Source organism: Papaver somniferum, chromosome 2 (assembly GCF_003573695.1).
Source record: "Papaver somniferum cultivar HN1 chromosome 2, ASM357369v1, whole genome shotgun sequence".
Lineage (NCBI taxonomy): Eukaryota > Viridiplantae > Streptophyta > Magnoliopsida > Ranunculales > Papaveraceae > Papaver > Papaver somniferum.
In genome coordinates this window covers 143,226,244-143,252,086 of record NC_039359.1, presented here as the reverse complement: position 1 = coordinate 143,252,086, position 25,843 = coordinate 143,226,244, and the positions used below count along the sequence as shown (strand labels likewise).

At 36.2% G+C, this 25,843-nt stretch overlaps 2 protein-coding genes and 2 non-coding genes across 4 annotated transcripts; all 4 read right to left on the bottom strand.

Annotated features, from left to right (window-relative positions):
* Positions 1 to 11,235: 11,235 nt before the first annotated feature.
* TRNAD-GUC lies at positions 11,236 to 11,307 on the bottom strand. The gene has a single exon. It is a non-coding gene; the product is annotated as a tRNA-Asp (tRNA).
* Positions 11,308 to 12,338: 1,031 nt separating this feature from the next.
* LOC113354059 (protein HEADING DATE 3B-like) lies at positions 12,339 to 15,279 on the bottom strand. The gene is made up of 3 exons (XM_026597505.1): positions 14,914 to 15,279; positions 13,398 to 14,257; positions 12,339 to 12,408 (listed from the first exon to the last, which is right to left on the bottom strand). The coding sequence occupies exons 1-2, from the start codon at positions 15,133 to 15,135 to the stop codon at positions 14,057 to 14,059; spliced, it is 423 nt and encodes a 140-aa protein (XP_026453290.1). The 5' UTR covers positions 15,136 to 15,279; the 3' UTR covers positions 12,339 to 12,408; positions 13,398 to 14,056.
* A 606-nt stretch (positions 15,280 to 15,885) lies between these two features.
* On the bottom strand, positions 15,886 to 17,085 carry LOC113354058. Its single transcript, XM_026597504.1, has 2 exons — positions 16,934 to 17,085; positions 15,886 to 16,804 (listed from the first exon to the last, which is right to left on the bottom strand). Exons 1-2 carry the CDS (start codon positions 16,978 to 16,980, stop codon positions 16,078 to 16,080), a joined length of 774 nt encoding a protein of 257 aa, XP_026453289.1. The 5' UTR covers positions 16,981 to 17,085; the 3' UTR covers positions 15,886 to 16,077.
* Positions 17,086 to 21,337: 4,252 nt separating this feature from the next.
* TRNAD-GUC lies at positions 21,338 to 21,409 on the bottom strand. Its single transcript has one exon. It is a non-coding gene; the product is annotated as a tRNA-Asp (tRNA).
* Between the last annotated feature and the right edge of the window lie 4,434 nt (positions 21,410 to 25,843).

Sequence of the window (25,843 nt, the reverse complement as noted above, 5' to 3'; positions counted from 1 at the left end):
CTTTTATGGTACTATCTCTATGTTTAAGTTATTAGCATATAATGTTTCGATATCTCTATTGAAGTTATGTTTCAACATGTTTCTTAATTTTATAAGTTCTAGCTTAATCTAAAGACTTAAAGGTCTAAACAAATAAAACTCTCACGTTGAATGGTGAAATCCTCGCTTCCTATTGACTGAAATAAGGGTTTTTTAAGTTTTGTGAAACGAGAATTTTGGTGAGGACATTTGGCAACCTATGATCAATTAAAAATTAGGAGAAAAGAAAAAAAAAAAACCAAATTAAACCTGGCTACTCGCAGGCCACAACTTCGACAAAAAAATTCTGCTAGAGATTTTTAATCGATATTCTTTTACAAGAAAAAGAGTCGAAGTGTTTATATTATTAATCGATTGAATCATCTGCAGCAACTGTTATAAAATACACAAAATTGCTTAAAAAGACCAAAATCAATAATTTCTTGGTGAAAAGGACATTTAGATTTTGATACTGTTTAAATGGACAAAAATTTAAAAATAGCTAGGATGTAATCCTACCCAGTTTCAAATACTTTTTCTTATTTTTAATTTACATCAGGATGCATTTATTAAGTTTAAGTCAGGATGAATCCAGTTTTATCCTTGCTATTTTTCAAATTTAAGTCAGGATGAATCCAGTTTCATCCTTACTATTTTTTGGTTGGATTCATCCTTACTATTTTTTGGTGTTCATTTCACCCATATAAATTTTTACTTGTCCATTTAAATCATGTTTTAAATATATTTGGACAAATGACCCATTTTCCATATAAAATATGCGAAGGATTAGTAATTCAACATGGCTTAAGCAATTTCTTTCGCTTAAGGCTTTCGCGACACAACAGTAAGCCTAATTCAACGTGGCTTTTAAATCAAGATATGGTAAAAGCTATAGCTAATTTTCCAGTCAAATACGACTGTGCAAGAGAGTTTCCTCAAGATTTTTACCATGACTCTTCTCTCTTAGAATTCAACAAAGATGTCCCAACAGGTATAGAACTACAAGCAAAGGAAAAAATAATAAGCGACAGGCACTGCCCCATTGTCAAGCTACCAAAACTTATCTAACTAATATAAAGGAAAGACACCCAAAGGAAACAGATTCAAAGGACGTCAACATAGGAATAAACCTAAGGAGAGTCTCACCGAAGAAGAAATACGTACAAATATGGAGATTGGACATAGATAAAAATTGGCAGTCGGTACTCCGTGAGTGAGTGATCGGTTAGCAGCCATAATACACCGCAATTTATATTTACTCAACAACAAGATCAGTCACGAGAGCTTCCGGAGGCACTTTGGTTTGGCTTACATCCATTGTTACTATGGACGCCCGAAAATCATGCGTATTTCTCCAAGATTCAAATACCGTAATAAAACGTTTCTGTTTGTCGTATCAGTGGTGTGGGATTCCATTCCACACAGTTGGAGTTATAATAGGAACAAGTTAAGCACGTCTAGGAGGAGACAAAATGGCTCTGCAACCACATGTTTTGGAAGGAACGAATGTGGGTATGGTACCAAGAATACGCTTTACTGTACTTAAGTTTCGTTTTTTCCACCTTTAACTAACCCATAATACCATTCAAACGGGCACACATTCGTACATCGTAATTGTTCATGGAGTATTAGTGTCATAGTGGGAATTTTCTGAGGATATCCAAAACGGTAATTATAAATTTTTGTCATTATTTTGTTAAGGTAAAAGAAAGGAACTTGCTAGGAGGGTTTAAGAAAACAACACATATTTTATACCTATTTTCTCCTAAAATAAAACGGAAAATTAAATAAAACATTCACATATTTCTTATATTTTCTCCGTCTACTGTATTTAATGTATTCGCTCCATCACACCAAATCAAGAACGCATCACCACGGGCTGGGACAAAGCTTTACAAACCAAATCAAAAATACACCGTCACGGGGCGGGGCGAACACCCGCACACACTATATCAAAAGAAAAATGCATCACGACGGGTAAAAAATGAATCACCACTGGGCGGTCAAAGCCCTGCGAGTACCAAATAAAAATGCATCGCCATGGGGCGGACAGAAACCACGCGCACACCAAATCAATAGAAAAAATGCCCGGTGCATAGCACGGACACAAATCTAGTTTTTATTTAAACGGAAAACAACCATTTCACTCTTAAGGACAAGAATCAATAAGGATACGGGACAAAGAGGATTGAAAACTAAAATTTTCTATGGTAATACTAGAGAAACCAGTGTCAGTGGATAAGTTCTGCTTACTACTTCTGAACTAGTTTTTACTAGAAAGCTCAAAATTGGCTCTTGGTATACTCACCTAAACCGGATTTGTGAAAAGGCAATTTTTAACTATGACTAGTGCTATTAAAAGATATAAATCAAGACATGAGAGTGGAAATGAAGATTCTAGATCTCAAGAACACAAAGTCGATATAGAAAAGAGATTTTCCAAAATTACGATAAATTCAAAGTATCTCATAATTAGACAGTCAAAGAGGAGTCAATAGGGTTGTAGAAAAAATGGCAGGAAGGATAAGAATGCCATTAAGAGTGATAAAGAAAGCAGGTTAGAAACGGTTTAATATCCCTCTTATACCACTTATAAGAAGGAAACCAAGAGATTATCAGAATAGAGGGAGAGACTTATCATTCTTTAGCAAATTATCGTAAAAAATGACTTGTGATCACAAAAAAATTCCTAAAAATGTGTTGATTTCATCCACTAGGGTCATGCGTTGTAGAGATAATCATCTACATCGCATCCAGCACTATAGATGTTATAATTGCTCAAAAGAAGTTTTTCTACATCCTAACCAGGCTCAGTATCTGTCTTATTGTAATCTGAGAAGAGAAGTGAAGAGAAGAGAAGGAAAAATTGTGTCCTTGTGCTAAAAGGATTATACAGTTTATGATTGAAAAAGGGTTATCTCTAGACGCTAAGATATATCTCGAGGAGATGCCGTATGGATCCGACTACCTATATGTTCAAAGAAGGGAGACAAGGTATCTTAGAAAGAGAGGTAAGGGACACTATGAGGAAATGGAACAGGGGGATGCAGAAGATGGGATAGAGTACTAGTATGTTTACAGGTTATCTAGGGGTTACAAACGAAAAAGAGATTGGAATCTATCTAGTCTTTTCAAGTTCTTGTGTTGTACTATTATCTCTGTTATTTACTATGTGTTATCTTAATCCTAGTATGTTTCCTTTTAGGAACTTTGTAAATCTATCATTATCTAAATGAAGATACAATGTTATCACTATCTCCCAAAGAAAAAAAACACATCTAAGTGTTGTAAACATAATTATAGACTTGAAATTAAACATGAGTATGCATATGTAGTAATGAAATTCTTTTTTTGTTGCAGCCAAAATCAATTTAAGTTAGAAAAACAGTTTTTTGAAACCTTTAATCAAGGGACAAATCAAATTTATTAATGAAGAAAAATGGTTATGGAGCTCTTTTTGAGTACTTATCATTTCCTCACATCACTAATCCCTCCTAGCTTAGGACTCAACACAAGTAGGAGACTACTCGCAGATCATTGAAGGTACTGTATGAAGTATTTTGAAAAAGATTGAAGAAGATGAAGGAAAATAGCTGTTGCAATAGGAGAGAGAAGAGAGGTCAAAGCTTGCTCTTTTTCAAAAACCTAATGTTACACTAAAACCCTTATAATATACATTTTGTAGATATTATAAAAAAAATTAGGATCCGGTTACTCCTTTTTAACAAACACAACAACTATATTGATAACCAGAAACAATTACAAAAAAAATTCAGACTATCCAAATGGACATACTCAATCAAAAGGCAAAAAAATTAACATCCAAGTGTCATCGGGCCACTCATCCGGGTAAGAAAACCAAGCCTGGTAGTGTAACAGACCACCAGCCCTCGACTTAGACCTGACCCTTTTTTAGCATAAGTATCTGCAGAGAAAATTCTTTCTCTGAAACTATGCTTGAACTGCAAAAGATGTAACATGTTGACGATGCAATTCCATCTCACCTGCACAAACTAACGCAAAGAACCAGAGTTGAAAATCTTGATAACTGCCACTGAATCTCATTGCACAAGAAGCTGTGAAAGACCCTTATGAACTGTCCATTCAACAACTCTGACAATGGCCAATACTTCAGCCACAAAATTAGTAGTTATTCCTAAGGCACCAGATTCAGCATATAGGAATTCACCCGAATGAGTTCTACAAATGAACCCATACCCAGCTAGATCTGGATTACCTTTAGATGCTCCGTCACAACAAATGAGAAAAACGGGAGGAGTTGGTAAGCTGAAAAAACATTCCACCACCCTAGAGACTTTTACTTTCCTGTTTTGAATTTTCAAGAGATTTAGTATATTTGAATCTCATGACCAGTAATTAGTCCAAAAGCACAGTTAAATGTGAGCAGCACTAGCTAGCAGACTAGGTAAGTAAGAACCAGCATAACATAAATGTTTATGCAACTAGGCAAGCAAGAACCATCGTTAAATAGTATGTTCAATTATGCGTTAAAAACTTTGAGTGTAAGATAAACTAAATGCAGAAATCTGCAGATAACAGTAGATAATAAACATGTCATTATGTTATATTTTACGTATAATGTCTACGACATTTTGAGGTTTATTATTTATTAAACATTTTTTTGTACATAAATTCTCTATAGTGAGCTAGCGTGAAAAAACATCCCAATTTATAACACTGACAATCTGAATAAGAAATTCTTAGGTATGTAACTTGTCTCTGAATAAACATGAAACATATAGTGCTTAATGAAAAATAATGATTTTTTTCATTTTATTTTACTTTCATCAACATCCAAATATTTATATTTATCTACAGTACAATAGTCAAGTGGATTAGTTTTTGTTAGAGCATTGCTTGGTTGAACCCACCAAGCATTGGTATGTCAAGTTTGGTTGACATATTTTAGCTCGAAAACTCGAAGCTGCATGATTAGATTACTAGAGTCAACTTCGTTAGGTTAGACTAGGAACATTAGAAATGTTGAGACAAACTTGTGTTACTCTAAAGAACCTGAAGACGTATCGGAATCAACAAACACATTATTATTCTGTTCGAGGCTAATAATACAGACTTGACTTGCTTTCATTTCTATCTAGGTTTCTCTCAAGTTATTTATATTGAAAACATGATATACAAAGTTGTTGTATATATTATATATATAGTATTAACGACTTCATCATTCTTTTATGATCAAAATGTCAAGGAAGTATAAACTAGTTGTTTTACACAACTTTGGTATGTGGAATTATGAAGTATAACGTTATCTTTTGAATGTCGTAAATGCGATATTATACTTTCTTTGTAATACATCTCTGATTTATTTCTTGATATTGATTATAGTGGTTACTAATCAGGTTAGCCCTTTAATGTTTCAGAATACGATCCAAAGGTGTTGAGTGATAAAAGTCTTCACGACAGGTGGAGTGACTTAAGTAATGGAATTTATCTTAGGATTTACGTGCGTAGACCAAGTTGATACTAGGCGCAGGGATACTGAAGGAACTAACTAATTTTGAATTAGTTTACTTGGTCTCAAATATACTAAGTTGGTTGTAGTCTTTGTGTAGCGGACTATTTCTGAGAGTAGCCAAAACTAGACTACGTCTCGGGGTTTTTCTGCATTTGCGATTTCCTCGTTAATAAAATCTTGTATGTGCTTTTTCTTTACTTTTCTCATTATAATTATTATTTTAGTGATAATAAAGTAAATGCACTAGTGCGTTAATCAAACACTTGGTTTGATCCCATAGTTTGGTTCGGTTTCGAACTTATATTATATATCAAGTGTACATATTGTGGTTGTCATTTTCTTGACAGTTTCTGTCTGTATTAGATCACACTTAAGGTGTGTTTTGAATCAGTTGATTTCAAAAAGATTATGGTGTACTTGGTTCCCTCGTTATTTCAGCTTTCCATCTGCAAAACTATCCCGAAAAGATCTAATATCATTGTAAATATAAAAAAAGAAACGTGGATTTGAAAATGAAGTGAATCTAAGTCACAATCCTCAAGACCCTCCGTACAGTGAAACAAGCTTAGCTTCCTATCCTCTGTCACTTTCACAACTCTTGATTTTTCAGTTATATCATGTTATGATCTCATGATTTTTAATTTACTCCAACATCTCATAACTTACTATAGTGTAGCTTTAAAAATCAAAATCACCATAAAACTCATGCATTAAAATTGCAACATGAATGATAGAACTTTACATGCATTGACATCAATGAATAAATTTTGTGTTACTTGAGCTGAGAAAAATATCTATTATATTTGTTAGTTTGGGTAATACTTTCTTGTTGACTTTATGTGTAGACGCCTATATAATCTTCTTAATGAGATGCAAAGTTCGTGCAAATGTTTTCAATTATATAGGCACAAAGGGGACGATCATAGAAGGCTTATTATGCCCTTCAAAATTCATTATCCCCAGAAAATAAATGTATAACCATCTCAAAATACAATTTATATGCTCTTACATCATTCATCTAATAAGTTTCATCTTCGATAATTATATGTGTTGGTATCACCTAGACCTTCAAGAATTAAATCACACGAAATGGCAAGAATTTTGTGAATAGTAACAAATTGAGCTTGAATCGGACATATATATTTGCATAAACTTAAGATGATGATATACTTAGATCTAAATCGGATGGTTATCTGCATAAGCTGCTAGATACTCCCTCCATCTCTAAACAGATGACCTATTTATTTCTAAATTGTGTCCCTAAATAGATGACCTATATCATTAAACAAGGGGATATTTCTAAAATTACCCTTTTAATTGATTATCGGTAGTATGAAAAATATCTATAATTTGATAGCCATATTTATATTTGTTATGTAGGTGTTTTAAAAAGAATTACAATGGTATAAATTTTATGAATATCCGTTGTATAATGTGAGAGGTTTCTAAATTTTACTAGTTATTATCTATAAAGGTGTAATTGCAAAAAATACTACCCTCTCCTCCTTGCCTAAAGAATTGTGCAAACTTGAACTAGGTCATCTATTTAGGGACAGAGGGAGTATAAGTTAAACTACCTCGTTTCAAAAAAAAAGTGATAATATTTTAATTTTTTTCATTTCTGCCTAAAAATAGGCCAAACAGAAAAGCCAAAAATATCAACTTTCCTAAAACAGAAAGAGTATATATTATCAGAAGTCCACGAAAGGAGGTTAATACCACTAATCTACTGGATTGGTAACTTCCCCATGGCATTATTGCATTTTTTGGTTAAATCAATTTGCATTTTTTTCAGCTTTCTAAAGCAAAATTAGTAGTGTCTAAGACTAGGAATATAGAAGTCTAACTCTCAACGTCCGATTCTAGGACAAACGACTCATACTCAAACCAATACAACAAGCTGGCCCGTTACAGAACGAGAGTAACAACTCATATTGTAAATCCGACTCTCCAACTACACAAAGGACTTTCTTTTTATTTTTCATAATCCAAGATTTTTTTGTACAATCTCTTAAACCTAACCCCTCTGTTTTCCAGGACTGCCTGTTTCAAACTAGTTCTTCCTAACCTCTCATAATAATTCAGCTTCAAATGCATAATTATGTTTAAAGAAGTCTTTTCTAACCCCTCACAATCATGTCAACACTAATAATAATAATGATACTTCTTCTGTAATAACTATGGAAAGGGAGAAGAAGAAGATTTTGGAAAATGAAGATCTTGCAGCAGAACCCATTTCTCACATAGAACAAATTGGCATAAAAAAGAATCATGAACTAGGGAAAATGTTATTGAATTGTGCGGTTCATTTATAAATGTTATTGAATTGTGTGGTTCATTCATTGCTTATTTTAATAACCAGGATTGCTACTACAATCAAATTGTTGAGATAAAGAGAGTTCTCGTGGTATTTAATTCTTATTGGTGTGTACGCGTATCAATTGTCGAGCTAGTGATATGTACTCAAGAATGAAAATTAGCTATCCGACTTACGATAGAATGTTTGAATAATTATGAGATGTTTTTGCTTTCATTATCTCTAGGGTTGTATCTGAATAAACATGAAATATATAGTTCTGAAAATTAGCTAGCCGGCTTATGATAGAATGTTTGAATAATTATGAGATGTTTTTGCTTTCATTATCTCCAGGGTTTTATCTTAATAAACATGAAATATATAGTTCTTAATGAAAAACAAATCATTTATTTTATTTTATTTTATTTTACTTTAATCAACATACAAATATTTCTGTTTATCTACTCAAACAATAGTCAAGTGGATTAGTTTCTCATCTGCAAAACTATCCCAAAAAAAACTAACATCATTGTAAATATAAGAATAAATTCTAAAATGAAGTGAACCTAATTCACAATCCTCAAGACCCTCCATACAGTGGAACAAACTTAGCTTCCTAACCCCCGTAACTTTCATCGCTCGTGATTTTTCATTTATAGCCCGAATCTATGGCTTATGATCTTATCTCATTCTTTTCAATTTACTCCAATATCCCATATCTATGTACTTCCCTTGACCCAACCAAGAACACACAATATTTAGATTCTAATGATGCTTACAGAGAAAAGCAATCAGATGTTTTAGATATGTTTTTCCATTGTCTGAATGAAAACAAACCATCACTACTTATAGGGAACTCATGCCTATTGGAGATGTCTCTTCACTTCCAAAAGACACATAAGGTGTCTATTGGGAATGGTTGTGTCTTTTATGAACCATCACACCTATTAGAGGTGTCTCTTCATCCCCAACTAACATTCATTGTGCTTATTCAACACATGACACTCCCCCGTCGTAGCGGCATACCAAAAACGAAAATAGTTTTATTTTCTATGTTATTGAAAATATCCAACAATCTCCCCTATTTTCAAAAAACAATACAGAAAATAAAGTACAACTTACAAAACCGGAGTGGCTGCATCACTCAAGTGACTGCCTACGTACCCGAGTGAGATCAAGCCAACGTAGTTCAAGCTCAATTGGGAAATAAACATCATCGTCGAAATCAATACATAAATGATAGGTATCTTTTGGATTTGAACCTTCACTTAGCGTAAGAAATTCAAAGCCTTATCGGTGTTCAGTCGTGAAACCAGTCTTGAACCAAGTACCCCATGTGATAAAACCGGAATCTCCACACATACTGATTTCAAGGATTTATGTGTTCTGTAGCCAGCACATTAATGGCCTTGTGCCTATCCTGAATTCATGAGTCACTCAGAGAGCGGTCTTCTCTTAGGAAACGACCTGATTTCCATACTCATATAGATAGGTCTCGAAGGTGTTTCTGCGAGACACTTTGTGATAAAAGTTAGACTTATTAAGGATTTTCATCCATCCCTTTTTCTTGCAGAACCTGCACTAAACAGAAATGAGAAGTTTTACACTTAGTGCACCATAATCACTTCCATGACTTGTTGGTACCACATTGAACCTTGTTTATCTTTTTCAAAATATAGGTTGGGTTTCTGCTATGGGTGATCGAACTTTCATTCACAGACCTTAGTCCCAGTTCTGTATACTTCATTGAAATTATTTCCTTTGGGAGACTCTTCATAATTGGTCTTCCAAGTTCTAGTCCGTTTCAATGGCTAACTGCAATTACTCCTTTCTTGAGTAATTGACTTACCGTTCAATGTACAAGACTTGTATGTCATGACTTTTCATTATAAGTCTTTGTTAGAGACGTTATAGATCATAGCCTGATTCACAATTAATCAAGACCGCTTGAGATGGCTTCTTCCAAAATTGGGATCTCTACAAGTTAGGTTCTAAGCCATTCCTCCTCATTAATTGCATCTACTCATGCAATCAATTCTGAAAACATTATTAAAATGTTCCTCTTTGATTTTACAACATAATTGTAACTTCTCTAGTGATCCTTATTAACATTTATGGTTAATTCACAAGAAGTCATTATAGACTTGCTAACACTAGAGGCATAGAAAATTTGTAGGCAGATACAACCACCTCAGGTACATATACATGATATACTTACTGTCACAGTTTGCCATTTTGAGCTGACCTGTGAAAATAACATACATTTCAATTGTATAGCAGCATGAAAAACGGATGAAACTGTTAATGAACACATACATATAATTACATGTATTCCTTACTTAAATGAAACAAACTTTATTTTGTGTGTTCTTTGAAGTTGATTGGCCAAACATTATGTATAAATAGTTGAAAACTCGTTTTGATAGGTGAACTAAATTTGTTTGAATTCTGGTGATAATGAGCATATTATATGGAGAGGTTATCAATTTGGAGTCTTTTCTGTGGCTTATGCTGTGAATAGGATAAGAACGAGACAACCCATCTTGCATTGGTATAAAAAGATTTGGAATGCTTGTGTGCATCCTTCTACAGCTTGTAATATCTATATGATTACAAGAGGTGCTTGTGCTAATGATGAAAACATGAATAAGTTGCTATACTTATCCATGATACATTTACTTTGCCATTGTGATTTCAGTCGGCTCGTATGGGATTGGTTCCGACTTGAGAGGTTTTTTCATACTACTGCAGAAATTTGGTTTTTGAGGAACATAATTTTGTTTGAAGGGATTAGTCCTGATTTGGGGAAAATAAAGAAGATTATAATTCAGCTGACTCATGACTATAGTATATGACTTCAGCATTCTTAAGCAGTTTAACATTGCTTGTAGAAAGGTGAAGATGCTTAAAGCTGTTGAATGTCAGTGCAGGTTGCCTGAGATAAATATGTTGTTTTTGCACTGTGATGGGTAATCCTGGTATGGCTGGGTATGGGTTTATTGACAGATGTCATAATGGTGATTTTGTGATAGCTGAAGCCGGAGGAATTGTTGTTGCTACAAATTACGTTGCTGAGATTATGGCGTGTATAAGATCTTTGGAATGGGCAATTGCAAATCACAGGAACAGGAATAGAGTTTTACTTCAAATTGACCTCATAAGCTGTCGTACAAGGTTTTTTGGAATAATAAGTTGCCTTGGATTTTCTGGTGGAGATGAATTTATATGCAGGTCACTAGTGCAGCTTCAGTTCAGACAACGTTATAAATTAACTTTAGTGCTGATACTTCAGCAGAAAAAGGTGCGAGTTTGAATGGCAGACAGTTGACAGTATACGACTAGAGTACAAGGCCTGCAAAACGTTTTGGCAGTTGCAGAGTTTCTGAACTAGTCATAAAAGGGACAAAAGCTAAACAAAAAAAAAAGACGCCGTTGCCGGGGATCGAACCCGGGTCACCCGCGTGACAGGCAGGAATACTTACCACTATACTACAACGACTTTGTTGTCTATTATTTTCCCCGACAAACTTCTTGTCTAAAAGAGAGAATACTGCTCCGGCGAACAGTAATCACATATCCCGGATAACACCTTCGTATGCGGCACAGAAGAAAACTGTAGCGTAGAGTTGATTGATGAAATACGCATCAAAAATTGTGAAAATAAAGAACACGTAAAACAATACAGTTGTTTGTTTAATCAAGAGTTCCGGGAATGAATTCTGATGGAAAGGCTTATGAAAAACTGCATAAATACACTTCAGAAAGAAAAGAAAAATAACCACTCTGCACATCTTGAATTTATGTGAACTCCTCATGTCAATGTAAGCAACACGATGAAACAGAGGGAACAAAGGATGATCATGTAGGGTTTGAAGATATTGATTCTGCCTTTAAGCAACTTCATGAGGGAGAAGCCAAAAAAATTTATCCTTCCTGAAGTCCTTGATGAATCACCCAGGGAAGAAGCTAAACTTGAACCTGCTCATTCTTTAAAGCAACCTGAATATGAGTCCATGAGTAAATCTTGACAGGAACAGAAAATGAGCAAACTGTCTTTGGAGTCCCCAATTCTTGAAGCAAAGTCTTTTGAAGATTTTGATGCGGTTCTGGAGCAACTCCATGAGGGAGATGACGCGGATACATATATTGTTGATGAACTTGTACTGAGGGAATCTACAGGAGCATCTGCCGAGTCTTTCAACCATGTGCTTGATGAGCAGCTGCTGACGGAAGCAGAAGATCCGCTGGGTGAACTGCATACATACGAGAGACATTTGACAGAGACTGACTTGGAGCTTCTAGTTATTGAAGCAAGATCTGTTGAAATGTTGATTCCGTCTTGGAGCTGCTCCACGAGGGAGATAACTCGGAGACATTTATAGTTGACGAACCAGAATTGAAAGAATCTGCGGTAGAATCTGCCGAGTCTTTTAACCACATGCTTGTAGATCCACTACTGATGGAAACAAAAGATGACGGGCTGGCTGAGTTGACACCGTACACACAAGAACGACATCTGAAAGAAACCGATTTGACTTCTCATGGTAATTCTCTTTCTTCTGGTAATATCCCTTTACCGGGTTGAGAAATTGATTCACATCTGTATAACAACAAAATAGAAAAAAAATCAAGTAGATGCCTAAATAGACCAAATATATGACATAGAAAAAAAAATCAAGTAGATGCCAAACTAGGCAAATATATGACAAGCATTGAATTATAAAGATCCAAACAAAGAAACAAAAAAATGCTCCTACTTCCGAGGATTGCAAAAGCGTATGCAAACATAACCCACCTTCATTCTTCAAATTTTCCCCTCGTTCAAATATCAGTGACCTAAATCCACACAAAGGATTTTCCTAGATTAAGACATTGTAGGAAAATCTTGCTAACATTACCCTGGTAACAAAATCAAATGCATTATAGAATTTCCATAAGTAAATACTTAAATCCCTTCTTTCCGCAGCATGTCTGGGTCCTAACTCTTTGAACCAAAGCCAGATTTCTTCTTCTAAGAAGAGATGGGAAGGTACATGAACTAAGTGGCAATTCATTCCCAGTAAGCCAACAAAGAGCTAACTGAATAAATGGTATCTAAAGACATACCAGTACCCACCAAAAGGTACAGCAATAGCTACTCGGAGTTCACAGGAACCATCCTTAAAGAAGAGCATAATTTTTTGCTAATCACTCACATTAAGTAATAAAACAAATATTTATCTTTCTTGCTTTAATTTTTTTATGCGAAGAAGTATGGCTTCATGTATGCTGTATCAGCTAATAAGTCCAAAAGCACAACTAAATGCGTGCAAAACTAGCTAGCCACAATGCTCACAAATAATGATTGTTTTAACCAAAACCAAAATTCAGATTAAATGCAGAAATACAGTATCTAATATACATACCCTGGAGATTCATATTTACAAAGTTATGTCATACTTAAGGGTATCATGTCTACGACATTTTGAGGGTTATTAAACATTTTTTTATATGTACACTCCCTGCTGTGAGCTAACTTGGAAGGATATCCTTATTTACGACACTGACAACCAGAAATTCTTATGTGTATATAAAGACAAACCAACTTACTTGGCAATCGCTTTTCTTGCTTTCCACAAGTGTTTCTGCCCTATTACACCAACAACATCATCAGGAGATATGTCCAAACTCGATACAGAATTTAGAATAGAAGACTCGGAGACATCATCATTTCTGTCCGCATCTCTCCTGGTGATATAATGTGCATTTTGTCTTCACAACATTTAGTGGAGTTTTTGTGACTTTTCCCAAGACAGGCCCTGGATCATGGTTCACTTCTTATCCTTGGAACATGAACCTCTTCCCCACCATCGTCGGAACGCCCTTGATGTAGTTGTGCATTGACATCCTCAGATTCTCTGATCTTCCTAAATCGTTACCTGAACTATTTTTGATGCCTAGAGTCTGATACATACACATACTTCCTGGGATGTGAGATCTTTTCTCCAACTGATGCATGGGATGTACTCTTCTCCATGAAATCCCAACTGGTGATAGATTCTGCCAGATTCTCTTCATCCTGGTTTCTAGAATTTTGACTTGGCCTCAAATCCGTAATATTTGGTCGTTTCAGATGTTTATCCCCAGCACTAGGAAGTTGGGATGAAGAAACACAATTACCAGGTATAACCCGTCCCATATTGTTAACTACGTTAAAGGGAACACGCATTTCCTGTTCCACATTATGCTGATGTTCGGTGGTACCAGAATTATTTCGGGCTACACCAATTTGGAACCATAAAGTCATCCTCATCTCTAGCCCTCTTCGGGTAAGTGTTCTTTGAGTTGGGGAAGTAGCATGTGTCCTGAACCACGTGTCCTGAGCGAGTGTGAATCTCCTTGCTGAAGTGATGAGGTGCAGGAGGAGGGATGTAATAGGGGGAAAACACAGTCCTTTCACGCCCACCACCCTATAAACAAAATTAAAAACAGCAATTAATGAAAACAAAAGAAAATGGCGTATAGAATTTGACCGTTTATTAAATTCAAGGAAACATCATCTTCTCCATATAATAGCCTAAAAAAAATTCCAGCTTGCAAATAGTGACGGATAATAACCATATTTTGATTTGTACCAAATGAGGAAAATGAAATGTGACTTCACTGGCCTTGAACAAATTTAACTTAAAGATACAAAAGATAAATAGAAAGCAATTATTTCTCCCAAAACATATTTGAGAATAGTGGATACAGACTTGACTAAACTCTAAGTAACACCAAAAAGAGGATAAATATTTACTCTAAATTTGAAGTAGCAGTTATACAAACTGTACTGCTTTAATGACTCAAATCCTGAACATATAAGGCCATACCATTCAAACCCATGTTCCAAAAATAAACTGCACAACAACAGCACCCATATTTATAAAAATACCTGTAGAGATGTAGTTGTCTAATATTCAAACTCAGAAACCACATAAACTTCGTTATCGGGATTTGCAGATTGCAGTCAAAATCAGCATATAACCCTCTCGGGTCTAGTAAATCAGAGCAATGTTGAACACAACTAATAAATCTTCTCTTAAGAAACAATGAAATACCCATATAAGTCAGGTAAGGAACTAACCTGGCTCATGGACACTGAGGCAGAAGAAACTGTATTACTAGGTGGTAAAAGCAATACAGAACATAACCCAGAATTCAACTGTTGAGAGGGAATACTAAGATGTTCATATAAAGCCATCTTGTTCCTTGGTGTTGCCCTTGGTCCTCCTTTCTCTGTAACATATACATGTAGTCTTGGAAACAAAGGTCCTACACTCTTCTCCACATCTTTTTCACTTCTCATCTGTTCCAACCCCGAACCCACTTACTAAATCAATATTTTACTCTAAGGAATCAAAAATTCTCTCGAATTTAAATGCTTACAGCAACGCCTAGATATCCAATATTAATCCTTCTCCAGAAAAAATAAAAAACAAATTTCAAACAAGCCAACCTTGAAAGGGACAAAAATTGACCTCTGTTGACAAAACCCACTTCAGAAAAACTCAAAATTTCTCCAAATTTGAACTCTTAGAACAACACCCAGATAACCAAAATCAAGCGGTCTTTGCGCTACCCGTGGAAGAAACAAAGCTGATAGAGAGCAGTTCAGAGTCCCAAATTCGTGAAGCAAAGTCTTTTGATGCTGTTTTGAAACAACTCAAAGAGGGAGATGACGCGGAGACTTCTATTGTTGATGAACCACTACTGAAGGTATCTCCAGTAGCATTTGCCGAGTCCTTTAACTATATGCTTGATGAGCTACTGCGACGGAAGAAAAAGATGGGCTGGGTGAATTGACACTGGCTACACAAGAGCGATATCTGACAGAGACTGACTTAGAGCTTCTAGTTATATTGAAGTGAGATCTGTTGAAAATGTTGATGTTGTCTTGGAGCAGCTCCATAAGGGAGATAACTCGCAGACATTTATTGTTAATGAACCAGAATTGAAGGAGTCTGCGGTAGCATCAGCTGAGTCTTTTGACTATGTGCTTGATGATCCACCACTGATGGAAACAGAAGATGATGGGCTGCACACACAAGATGTGGTAGCATCTGCTGAGTCTTTTGACGACTGTTTATATTAGAGTGAGCTGAAACTGCACACACAAGAACGACATCTGAGAGAAACCGATTTGACTTCTCATGTGTCTACATTTCTCCTCTCCGAACTAAAACTTTTAAGCAAAAACCTTCACTTGAGCGTTAATAAAATCCGCTTTCATATGACCATAGATACCTTTTCATAGACGAAACGGGATTATTAGATTAACAACGTCATTCTTCTGCTCATTAGCTTCAGCTAACTCCTTCAAACTAGACCATGATTTCCTTCTTCTTTTAGTCGAACTTCCTGAAACTATTTTTGCATCCGTGGTTGTAGGGTTACTTTCATTTGCAGCCTGATTATTATAAGACCTATTGTTAGACCTGTTTCTATTTCTCCGCTTTGCATCTAGCAAAAGCATCGGCACTCTATTCAATGGAGTTGCCGGGCTTTTTTCACTGGGGACATCTTTATAAACTTCGTAATCCATCTCAGTGACCTTTGTTTCTGATTCTACAATGGGTACTAGCTCTTGTGCAGTCTTGCTTAACTCTTTATTGCTCTCAATAGCTTTTCCAGACCTTGAACGTATCCGATCAACGACATCTTTAAATCCTGCCACATTTTCTGTACAAACTATTGCCTCCACATTCATATCTACCTTACCTTCGTCCGCTTTAGTTTTTACCAAATTTAATTGCTTCTCTTCACATAAAATGTGTTTCAGTTTTGCAAGTAATAACTCTTTCATATGATTCTTCCAGGTCCCTCTTTTTAGGTTTCTATGTGAACAAAAGTTGCATGTATAAACAACCATGTTTTGCGATGGAACACTTGCATTTTTGCGCTGTTTCTTCTTCTTCGTTCCATTTCTTTCAATTCTAACAATACAGTTAGAACCGGGTTGAAGAATCGATTCACATCTGTATAACAACAAATTAGAAAACGCATAAAATTGAACTAAAAATTTGACACAGTCATTTTATCAAACAAATGATGTCCATCGACCTTAAGTAAACCAAAAGCAGAAAACCAACATGAAAAGATGATACCTTTGGCAATGGCATAGAAACAGGGAAGAATCAACAGGAGTACCCATAGCTTCAAACCAAGAAGCTAATCTTTGTCCAAACAAAGCACCCAATGAAGGAATTGAAACATCATTACCAGCCCATAATGCTAATTTCTCCAAACAAATTCTTTTGTTCAGCCAGGTGATGGCCAAACTAGAATTCTTTTATTCAGTCAGGTGGATGGCCAAACTAGATTTTTCATTATAGTAAAGTACTGGGCGTTAGACTAATAGGCGCGCGAGCCAAGTTAAAACGCTGGCGTCAGTAGATCCAACGCAGGCGTCGGGAGGACAAACGCTGGCGACGGAAGAACCAACGCGGCGTCCGAAGATAAAGCGCCAGCGTTTTTTCCACGAACGCCAGATTTTTTAAAATTCGAATTTCACTTTTTACCTCTATAAATTACCACAATCTTCAAACAATTCACTCACACCAAAATTCACTTGGATTTTCTCTTCTAAAAATGACTGAAAAGGCGATCACACTTTTTTGCGATGCAAAACTTGAAGCTGTTGTTTTTAAGATATGTGGGGGTTTTAAAAAGATTGAAAACTGTAAGAGGGAAGTGCAAGTTTTATAAGTTGCTCCAAGAAAATGTTCCGCTAAAAGGCAAAGAAGAGCTCCGGTTTTGAAACTTAATAATAAACAATTCAAAAACAAAGGTGAAACTGTCAAAGAGCGCGTTGAGTGGAAAATACGTAAAATGAAGATAAACAGGAGGCCAAAACTTGTACTTGATTTTCATTGAAGTTTTTATTATTGTCTAAGTTTATATCTTGTAAAAGAATTGGCAGTAATATCAATGAATGAAAATATTTATATTTTAAAATAGATTTCCACTTCAGATTAAGTGAAATTTATTACAATTTATTAAACTTGCAAATAACATCAAACTACATTTTAAAAAACCACAACAAAAACATCAAACTACATCAAATCCAGCGACATTCTCTCTGTAAAGTTCATAGCATTCAAAAAATGCCTAAACTCTCTCCCGCTTTTTTCGGTAAACTTGGCCTGAGTGATGGTTTCTAATTCTTCGTTGGATAATCCAGAACTGCTACGATGAACCATCCACAATACTTCCGTATAATATTTGACTTCATTAGTGATGAATGCAATTCTTAGTTCTAGGCTCTTACTGTTTCTTATGGCTTCGTTCCGCAATGCTACAAAATTTCCAAATACTCTTTCCCAGAAATTGTCATTGTTCATTGGTCTCACCATACGATGTAACCAACATCGAACAAGAGCAACATCTTCTTCCATTGTAAATTCCGGCAGCGACATTCGAGATGGACCATCTTTTAGAACTCTGAAACACGCTTCGTAACGAAAAGGCTTACCGTGAGCTTCCTCCCAATTATCATGAGCTGTTTGGATCACTTCATCTTCAGTTACACCGCTGAACTTTTCTCGATCAATTTCTATTACCAGAGCAATAAATGGCTGGACTGCAAGCCTAGTAGAATGAAACCGAGCACGCAATCGACGAGCATCTCGGTTTCCTGGGTTTCCCGTCAATGAGACGAACATTGAAAAAACATTCTCCCAAAAAGAACTGCCATGAGAAATAATAACACCAGGGATTACCCTACGAAAGAAATATGCTTTGCATAGAGTTATATCCTCTTCTTGAGTAAACTTGGGACCACGATTTCTAACAGACATTTCTGCAAAGGAGGAGAGATGTACGAAAAAAAGAAGAAGAAGAAGAAGATGTGATTTTGGAAATGGGAGGAATGAAATTTATAGGTCGAGAAAGAAAAGTTTGTCGTTGGAAATGGAAATTTAGACGTTGGCGTTTGTAGTAAAATCGCCCGCGACTTTCCTTTGAGTGCCCGCTTGAATTACCAACGCCTATTTTCTATTATAAATACATCACTAGGTTTTATTCTAAACCAAACCAACCAATTTCTTTCTCATCATCCACCATGTTTTTTAAAGGCAAAGCGAAGCAAATATTATGTGTCGAAGCAAAAGAGGTATGCCCATTATGTTTCATGGATAACCACAGTCTTATGCAATGTCCTTTGATGTATTCAAAGTGTCCGTGGGAAGGTTGTTCACGCATCAGAATGGTGATTGAATCACAACCGGAAAAGCTCAGGTATTTGCAATGTCAAGATCCCAATTGTCCAGAGGAACCACATATGCTAGATAATGTTATGAAGATTAAAAAACAAGAAGAAGAAAAGATTGCAACACTCTGCAAAAACTTCAAACTTAAAGCGAAATTGAAGAAGGAGTTATTACACTGCAAGCATTGTGGATATGGAGATCATGAATACAAACATTGTCCACAGAGAATTAGCTCATGCTCAATGCCCGGTTACAGGACTTTTATGCATTTGCGGACTTCTTCTGAAGAAGACACATATGGAAGGCATTTCTGGGAATGTCCTAGGTGTTCTTTGGTGGAGTGGGCTGATTGAAGTTGTAGGACAAATCGATTCACTATGGTATTATGTTATTTAATTTGTTGTTTATTCTGTGTTATTACGATTATCTAAAACCATCAATATCAAGTAATTTAAATTTTTCTTCGATTAAACATTGCACCATCAATTTCATAAATAAAAACATACTGCGTTGAACAACCACACCATACATGAGAATAAAAGAAATACATCAGATTAAAACAACTACTACATAGGCGGCGTCAGATCTTGGCAGGTGGTGGAATTCCTAGGGCGATATAGGGATCGTATTTGTTGAGCACCCTAAGAATGTTGAAACAAGCATGGAAGTCGAAAGGACGAATCTAGGACCCAACTCCCGAGGGACGAGTCTAGGACCCAACTCCCGAGGGACGAGTCTAGGACCCAAGAGGTCATACTCATACCGGCACGATAAGTCGGTCTGTTATAACACGAGCCACCGTAAAATCTGACTTTCCAACTAGAGAAAAAAGAGCTTTTTTTTCCTAGCTTAATTGGGGGCCAAACATTTTAATTGGGGGTCTTGCACTAGATGACAAAAAAAGTCACCCAATCCTAATTTGGATCACCCCTTAAAAAATATTTTTTAAATGGCTAAAATGTCCCTAAATAATTAGTGATAAACTGATTTAATTAGAGTTTAATTCTTTCTTTTTTTTTTTTCCAGATTTTTCGTCTGCAATTTTTTTTTGCCCAGATCTGTATGAAAAGTCGTCATGGTATTGAAAATTTTCAGTGACGAACCTAAACAGTCGTTAATTTTTCGACTGTTTCAGTGACGACTCTAAACTGTCGAAGATTCATTAATGGCAGAAATGTACGACAGTTTTGAGTCGTCATAAACATATCAATTCCCTGACGACCCTTTGGAAGAGTCGTTATTGTTTTATTTATGTATATGACGACCGTAAACAGTCGTTAATGTTTTAGAGGTGTCGTTAAAAACAGTCGTTAGTCTCTAAAAAGAGTCGTATCTTCATCGTTAATGGCGGAAATGTACGACGGTTTAGAGTCGTCATATACATAATCAATTCCCTAACGACCCTTTGGAAGAGTCGTTATTATTTTAATTATGTATATTACGACGTAAAACTGTCGTTAATTAGGGTCGTCATTTGAAACAAGTATGTCAAGTTCATTCTTTGCCCTCCTCCATGTCTCCATATGATAATGCTGTAGTTAAAGATGATTAATTCATATAGTAGTACTAGTGGAATAGAAGTTAAGCAGGAGCAGATCTTTCAAGTGAAAAATGTAATTACTAGTGATGATTTTGTTCAGATTAAATCAATTTCTCAATCTCAGAATCTTGCTGAAATCAGAAATTGGGATCATTTTTTTTTGACAAGAAGAAAACTACTTTTCAAGAGATGATTGGTTTTGATGAGATTAATTGGGGGAAATGAGGAGGATCCTCAGTTTAAGGTAGTAATAGTAAGGGAATGGCGGCGGAAATCGGAAGTACTGGCATTTTTAATGGAAATGGCTGTGGGAGGAACGAAATGGTGGGCTTCGTTGCTGTGGGTAAAAAAGGTTTGGAATTTTCTCTGAAAACATAAGGCAACAAGCTGAGAAATGTTCCAGGAGAGAATTACAGAAACAAACTTGAAGAAAAATGTGTTGGGTATGTTTGTTTAAGCTAGAAATGCATTTTATCAAAAGAAATTGGATGCAAGTCAGCGAAGTTATTCGAGGGCAGAAATGGAAGCGTTGGGGTTTGTAAATTCATTTCATCAGTGTCAGATATGGTGAGAGGCTAGCAGAATAGTAATGCCATCACTAAGCAACAACAACGGCAACATCATAACCAATGCCAGCAGCATCACCAACATCTACGCCAACGCCATTACCCTAGCAGTCCCAAGGCCTGCAAAACGTTTTGGCAGTTGCAGAGTTTCTGAACTAGTCATAAAAGGGACAAAAGCTAAACAAAAAAAAAAGACACCGTTGCCGGGGATCGAACCCGGGTCACCCGGGTGACAGGCGGGAATACTTACCACTATACTACAACGACTTTGTTGTCTACTATTTTCCCTGATAGCCTTGTTGTCTACTATTATCCCGGATAACACTGCACAAAAGAAACCTGTAGCATAGAGTTGATTGAAGATATTAAATACACGTCAAAAATTATGAAAACAAACAACTCATAAAACAACACAGTTGTTTAATAAGAGTTCTGGGAGTGAATTCTGATGGAAAGGCTTATGAAAAACTGCATAAATACACTTCAGAAAGAAAAATAACCACTCTGCACATCTTGAATTTATGTGAACTCCTCATGTCAATGTAAGCAACACGATGAAACAGAGGGAACAAAGGATGATCATGTAGGGTTTGAAGATATTGATTCTGCCTTTAAGCAACTTCATGATGGAGAAGCCAAAAAAATTTATCCTTATCACCCAGGGAAGACGCTAAACTTGAACCTGCTCAACCTGAATACGAGTCCATGAGTCAATCTTGACAGGAACAGAAGATGAGCAAACTGTCTTTGGTGTCTCCAATTCTTGAATTGGAGCAATTCCACGAGGGAGATGACGTGGATACATATATTGTTGATGAACTTGTACTGAAGGAATCTACAATAGCATCTGCCGAGTCTTTCAACCATGTGCTTGATGATCTACTGCTGGCGGAAGCAGAAGATCCGCTGGGTGAATTGCATGCATAAGAGCGACATCTGATAGAGACTGACTTGGAGGCTTGGAGCTTCTATTTATTGAAGCAAATCTGTTGAAAATGTTGATGCCCTCTTGAAGCTACTCCACGAAGGAGATAACTCGGATGCATTTATAGTTAAAGAACCAGAATTGAAAGAATCTGCCTCCAAGTGGCCATAAACATGAGAAAAACTTAAAAGACGTCCAAAAAGATTTTGCAAAAAAAGGTTTCACACTTTCTACCATTCCTGGTGAAAGTGCCAAATCAATTCTTTCTATCAAACTTTTTTCTGATCAATATTGTGATAATCAATCAATCATAATTTCGCTAGGTCAAATTCTCGCAGGTCTCCCCATTCCTCTTTACGACCCATATATTCCTCTTGTTCAATGAAATTCTCGCTCATTCGGGATTTTCGCGAGCTATCTTTCAATTGAGTGAGGATTGCATCCGTATGATGCTAGAATTCGCTAATAGTGGTGCCGGTAAAGGATATCTATACTCCAAAGAACTTAGGGATCCTAAATTCGCAGATTTAGAAATAATTGCTGAGAAATATACAATAGCAAGCTTCTTTGAAAATTATGAATTGATCTCCATGAATAAAGAGAATACTCGCTGGGGTATTCGTTTGAAAAGGAAAGATAATATTGATGAAGCAAAAATACTTATGCAAGATATTGATTGGCATTCTGGTAAGAACACAACTCCTCGCCAATCCAAAGATGATAAGTGGTGTGTTTTTCCCTTGATGCTAAGAGGGCCTTATATTGCTGGATCAAATATTCTTCCTGAGAATCTCGCTACCTATCAACCTTGGGTATTCTCTTGGCCCGATAAGGAGAAAGAGGTATGTTTCTTCTAGTTTTGCTCACTTTATATTTCTTTATTTGTCTTTATTCTTTTGTTCACTGACCCTTGCGATATTCTACAGATCCAAAAACTGAAAGATAGTTATAACAGGACTGGGAGGACTAGTACCTTGTTAGCTCTTCGCTCATACACAGATGAGATAAGAAATTTTTCTCTTATGATTTTAAACAGTATATTGTTGCTTACATTTCTTATTTCTATCTGTGTGTGAAGGTTATTGCTGAAATAGAAGAACCTGTCGATGTTGCGAATACTAATGATAAAGGCAAAGGTGCTCTTCGCAGGGAAAAATCAACTGCTCCTCCTTCAAAGAAAATGAAAGACCGTTCTTCTTCCCCTTCAAATATTCCTTCTCATGAGAACTCCGAAAGTGACAAGGATGATGGGGATAATGATGACCTTGCTTCAAGTGAAGATTTTCCACCTGAATCTTCTATGGCTAAGCTCTCTAGCCTCTTTTCTGATTCTCTGCAAGGAATGGGAGATAGCAAATTCGCTAATACCTGCAAATCTCTCGCTACAATTTGCGATGTCCCTTTACTGGATGGTGATAGTTCTCTTCGCGGAGTTTCTAGATCAGTGACTCCCGACTTCTTGCATTCTCTTGAAGTCAAATGTCTTCGCGAGAAAAACAGACAACTAGAAATTGATTCTTCTTCATACAAGAACAAAATTTCTAGTCTTCAGCAAGCTAATAATCAGATCTATGGTATGTTACTTTTCTCTTTTCCCTTCATTCATTCATCCTGTTATTTTATCTTATTTAAATGATCCTTTTTGCAGACATTTATGGTCTTTCTGACGAAGCCACCATTCTTCGTTCATTTCCTAATGCCTTGGATAATGATACCCTTCTCGAGCGTCTTAATAATTCTTTAAATAGTTTCTCAAATAATAGAATTTCATCTCTTTCTCTATATGAACTTAGATCCAAATTTCGCCTCTTAGAAATTGACCATAGATCTAGTTTAGGCTTGGCCAACCGATTTAAGCGTCTCCTCCTTAATTCTAAAGAGAAAATCAATGAGTTGAGAACAAAAATTAGCGGTCTTATAGATGATAAGTATTGTATCTCTGATCAAGGTGCTAAGGCTTTGGTGAAATTCCAAGAGACTCTTCTTGAAGTTCAACATGAACGAGATGAGGTTAACCACAAGAACATCGAGCTCTGCGAAAGGTAAAATCAAATTCGTTCTCGTCTTCTTATAAGTAATGAGGATGAATTTTTTTGGGCTGCGAAACTCTTAGATGACGCCAGAAAAGATTTAGGTGTAAATGTTAGTCTCCAAGTTGAGCATACAGCCTTGATTAGAGATATGATTTCTGACAGAGAAGGTTATTAACTGCTCTTCTTTACTAATCTTTTGCTTCTTATGAATTTTCATCAAGTTAATAATTGATTGTCTTTTGCTTGCAGATTCTGAAAGTAGATATCGTGAAAAGATTGAGGAACTCGAATCTCAAAAGGAGGATCTCGCAAAGAATCTTTCTTCTCGCAACGATAAGTATTCTAGATTAAAGAATCAAATCCAGATCACGGTTGCGAATTTTAAGAATGATGCTATGCATTTTCGCAATCAAACTATCGAAATGGTTTGTGACGACCATAGTATCCCTCATTCTGATTATCCTTGTCTCTTGGACGGGATCCCACAGAATACTCCCCGTCTGATTATTTCTGATAGCGAAGTTGATGATGAAGAATCTGATGGTGATGAAGATTCTGACGCAGACGAAGAAGGGAACAAGTATGATGAAGGATCAACTAAGAAGTATTCTTCGATTCTTTCTTTGATCCTCTGTAATACTTGTACATTTATTTCTTCCTTCTGTATATTTGTATTTCTTTCATTTTGACCTGCATTTATTAAAACAATTCTTCCTTGCAATACAGTTAATCAATATAATCATTAATTTTTGAATTTTTGTGTAAATCTATCATATGGAGACAAATAACATTTTCTAATTTCAGCCATTCCCATACTTGCCTCTGTTATTTGTATCCAAATGAGAGATTTTATAAATTTTTCTTATTTTATGACTCAATTTCGCAGTTAATTATGTATAATTTCACAATCTTATGCGAAGTGAATTTTGATTCTTTTCAAAATCTCATTCCTGTGTGGTCTTATTTTTCCTTCCTAATTAAAGGTCTTATCATGCCACCTCTTGTCATTGCAACAAAATCGCAGGACGTCCTTGCACTTTCATGCAAAAACCCATTGATCTTGCCTTAACTTTTTCTTTTGTATTATGGCCTCTTCAGGAATGTTGCGACAATATGACAGGCCTAAATATTCTTGTGAAAATAAAGCCCCATGACATTGCCATCTTGCGACGAAATCGCAGGACGTCTTCGCACTTTCATGCAAAAATCCATTGATCTCGTCTTATCTTTTTCTTTTGTATTATTGCCTCTTCAGGATTGTTGCACAAATATGACAATCCTTAATACCCTTGCGAATAAAAAGCCTCATGACATTTGCGTCTTAAGACACTTATCAGCTCCCTAATGGAGGGTGCCTCCCTTATCTCCCCCCTGGTTTCCCCTTCAAGGAGGCGTACTTCTACCATACAAGGTTAGCTCCTCCAATCCAGTCTTAACAACAACCAGTTGTTTTCGCATCCTCTTATCCCTTTTACCTATAGGGCTTCTGGTTACGAGACTGCACCCTAAGTGGGGTTTTCTTCAGGCCGAGTGCAGTATAAGCTAAGACCTGTAAAGAATGGCAAAGTACGCTTCAAACGTCCCTGGAACTGTTGACTCAACCGTGTACCTCGGCGCCTTGATCAGATCTGCACTCCTTGGGAGAGTTCTTATTACCTTAGTCGCCCAACCTAAGTCATATGCTTAAGATGAGAATCCAAGGTGCCTCTCCCGGATAGGCTTTATTGACCCCAAATCTCCATG

What these genes read in the sequence shown, in the direction of transcription:
- LOC113354059 (XM_026597505.1), bottom strand. Translation starts at nt 15,135, where the DNA reads ATGAGAAGTGAAAAAGATGTGGAGAAGAGTGTAGGACCTTTGTTTCCA. An exon ending in CCTCAGTGTCCATGAGCCAG is followed by an intron (nt 14,258 to 14,913) that starts GTTAGTTCCTTA and finishes TTTTGTTTATAG; the next exon opens with GGTGGTGGGCGTGAAAGGAC.
- LOC113354058 (XM_026597504.1), bottom strand. Translation starts at nt 16,980, where the DNA reads ATGGGTACTCCTGTTGATTCTTCCCTGTTTCTATGCCATTGCCAAAG. An exon ending in TTTCTATGCCATTGCCAAAG is followed by an intron (nt 16,805 to 16,933) that starts GTATCATCTTTT and finishes GTTGTTATACAG; the next exon opens with ATGTGAATCGATTCTTCAAC.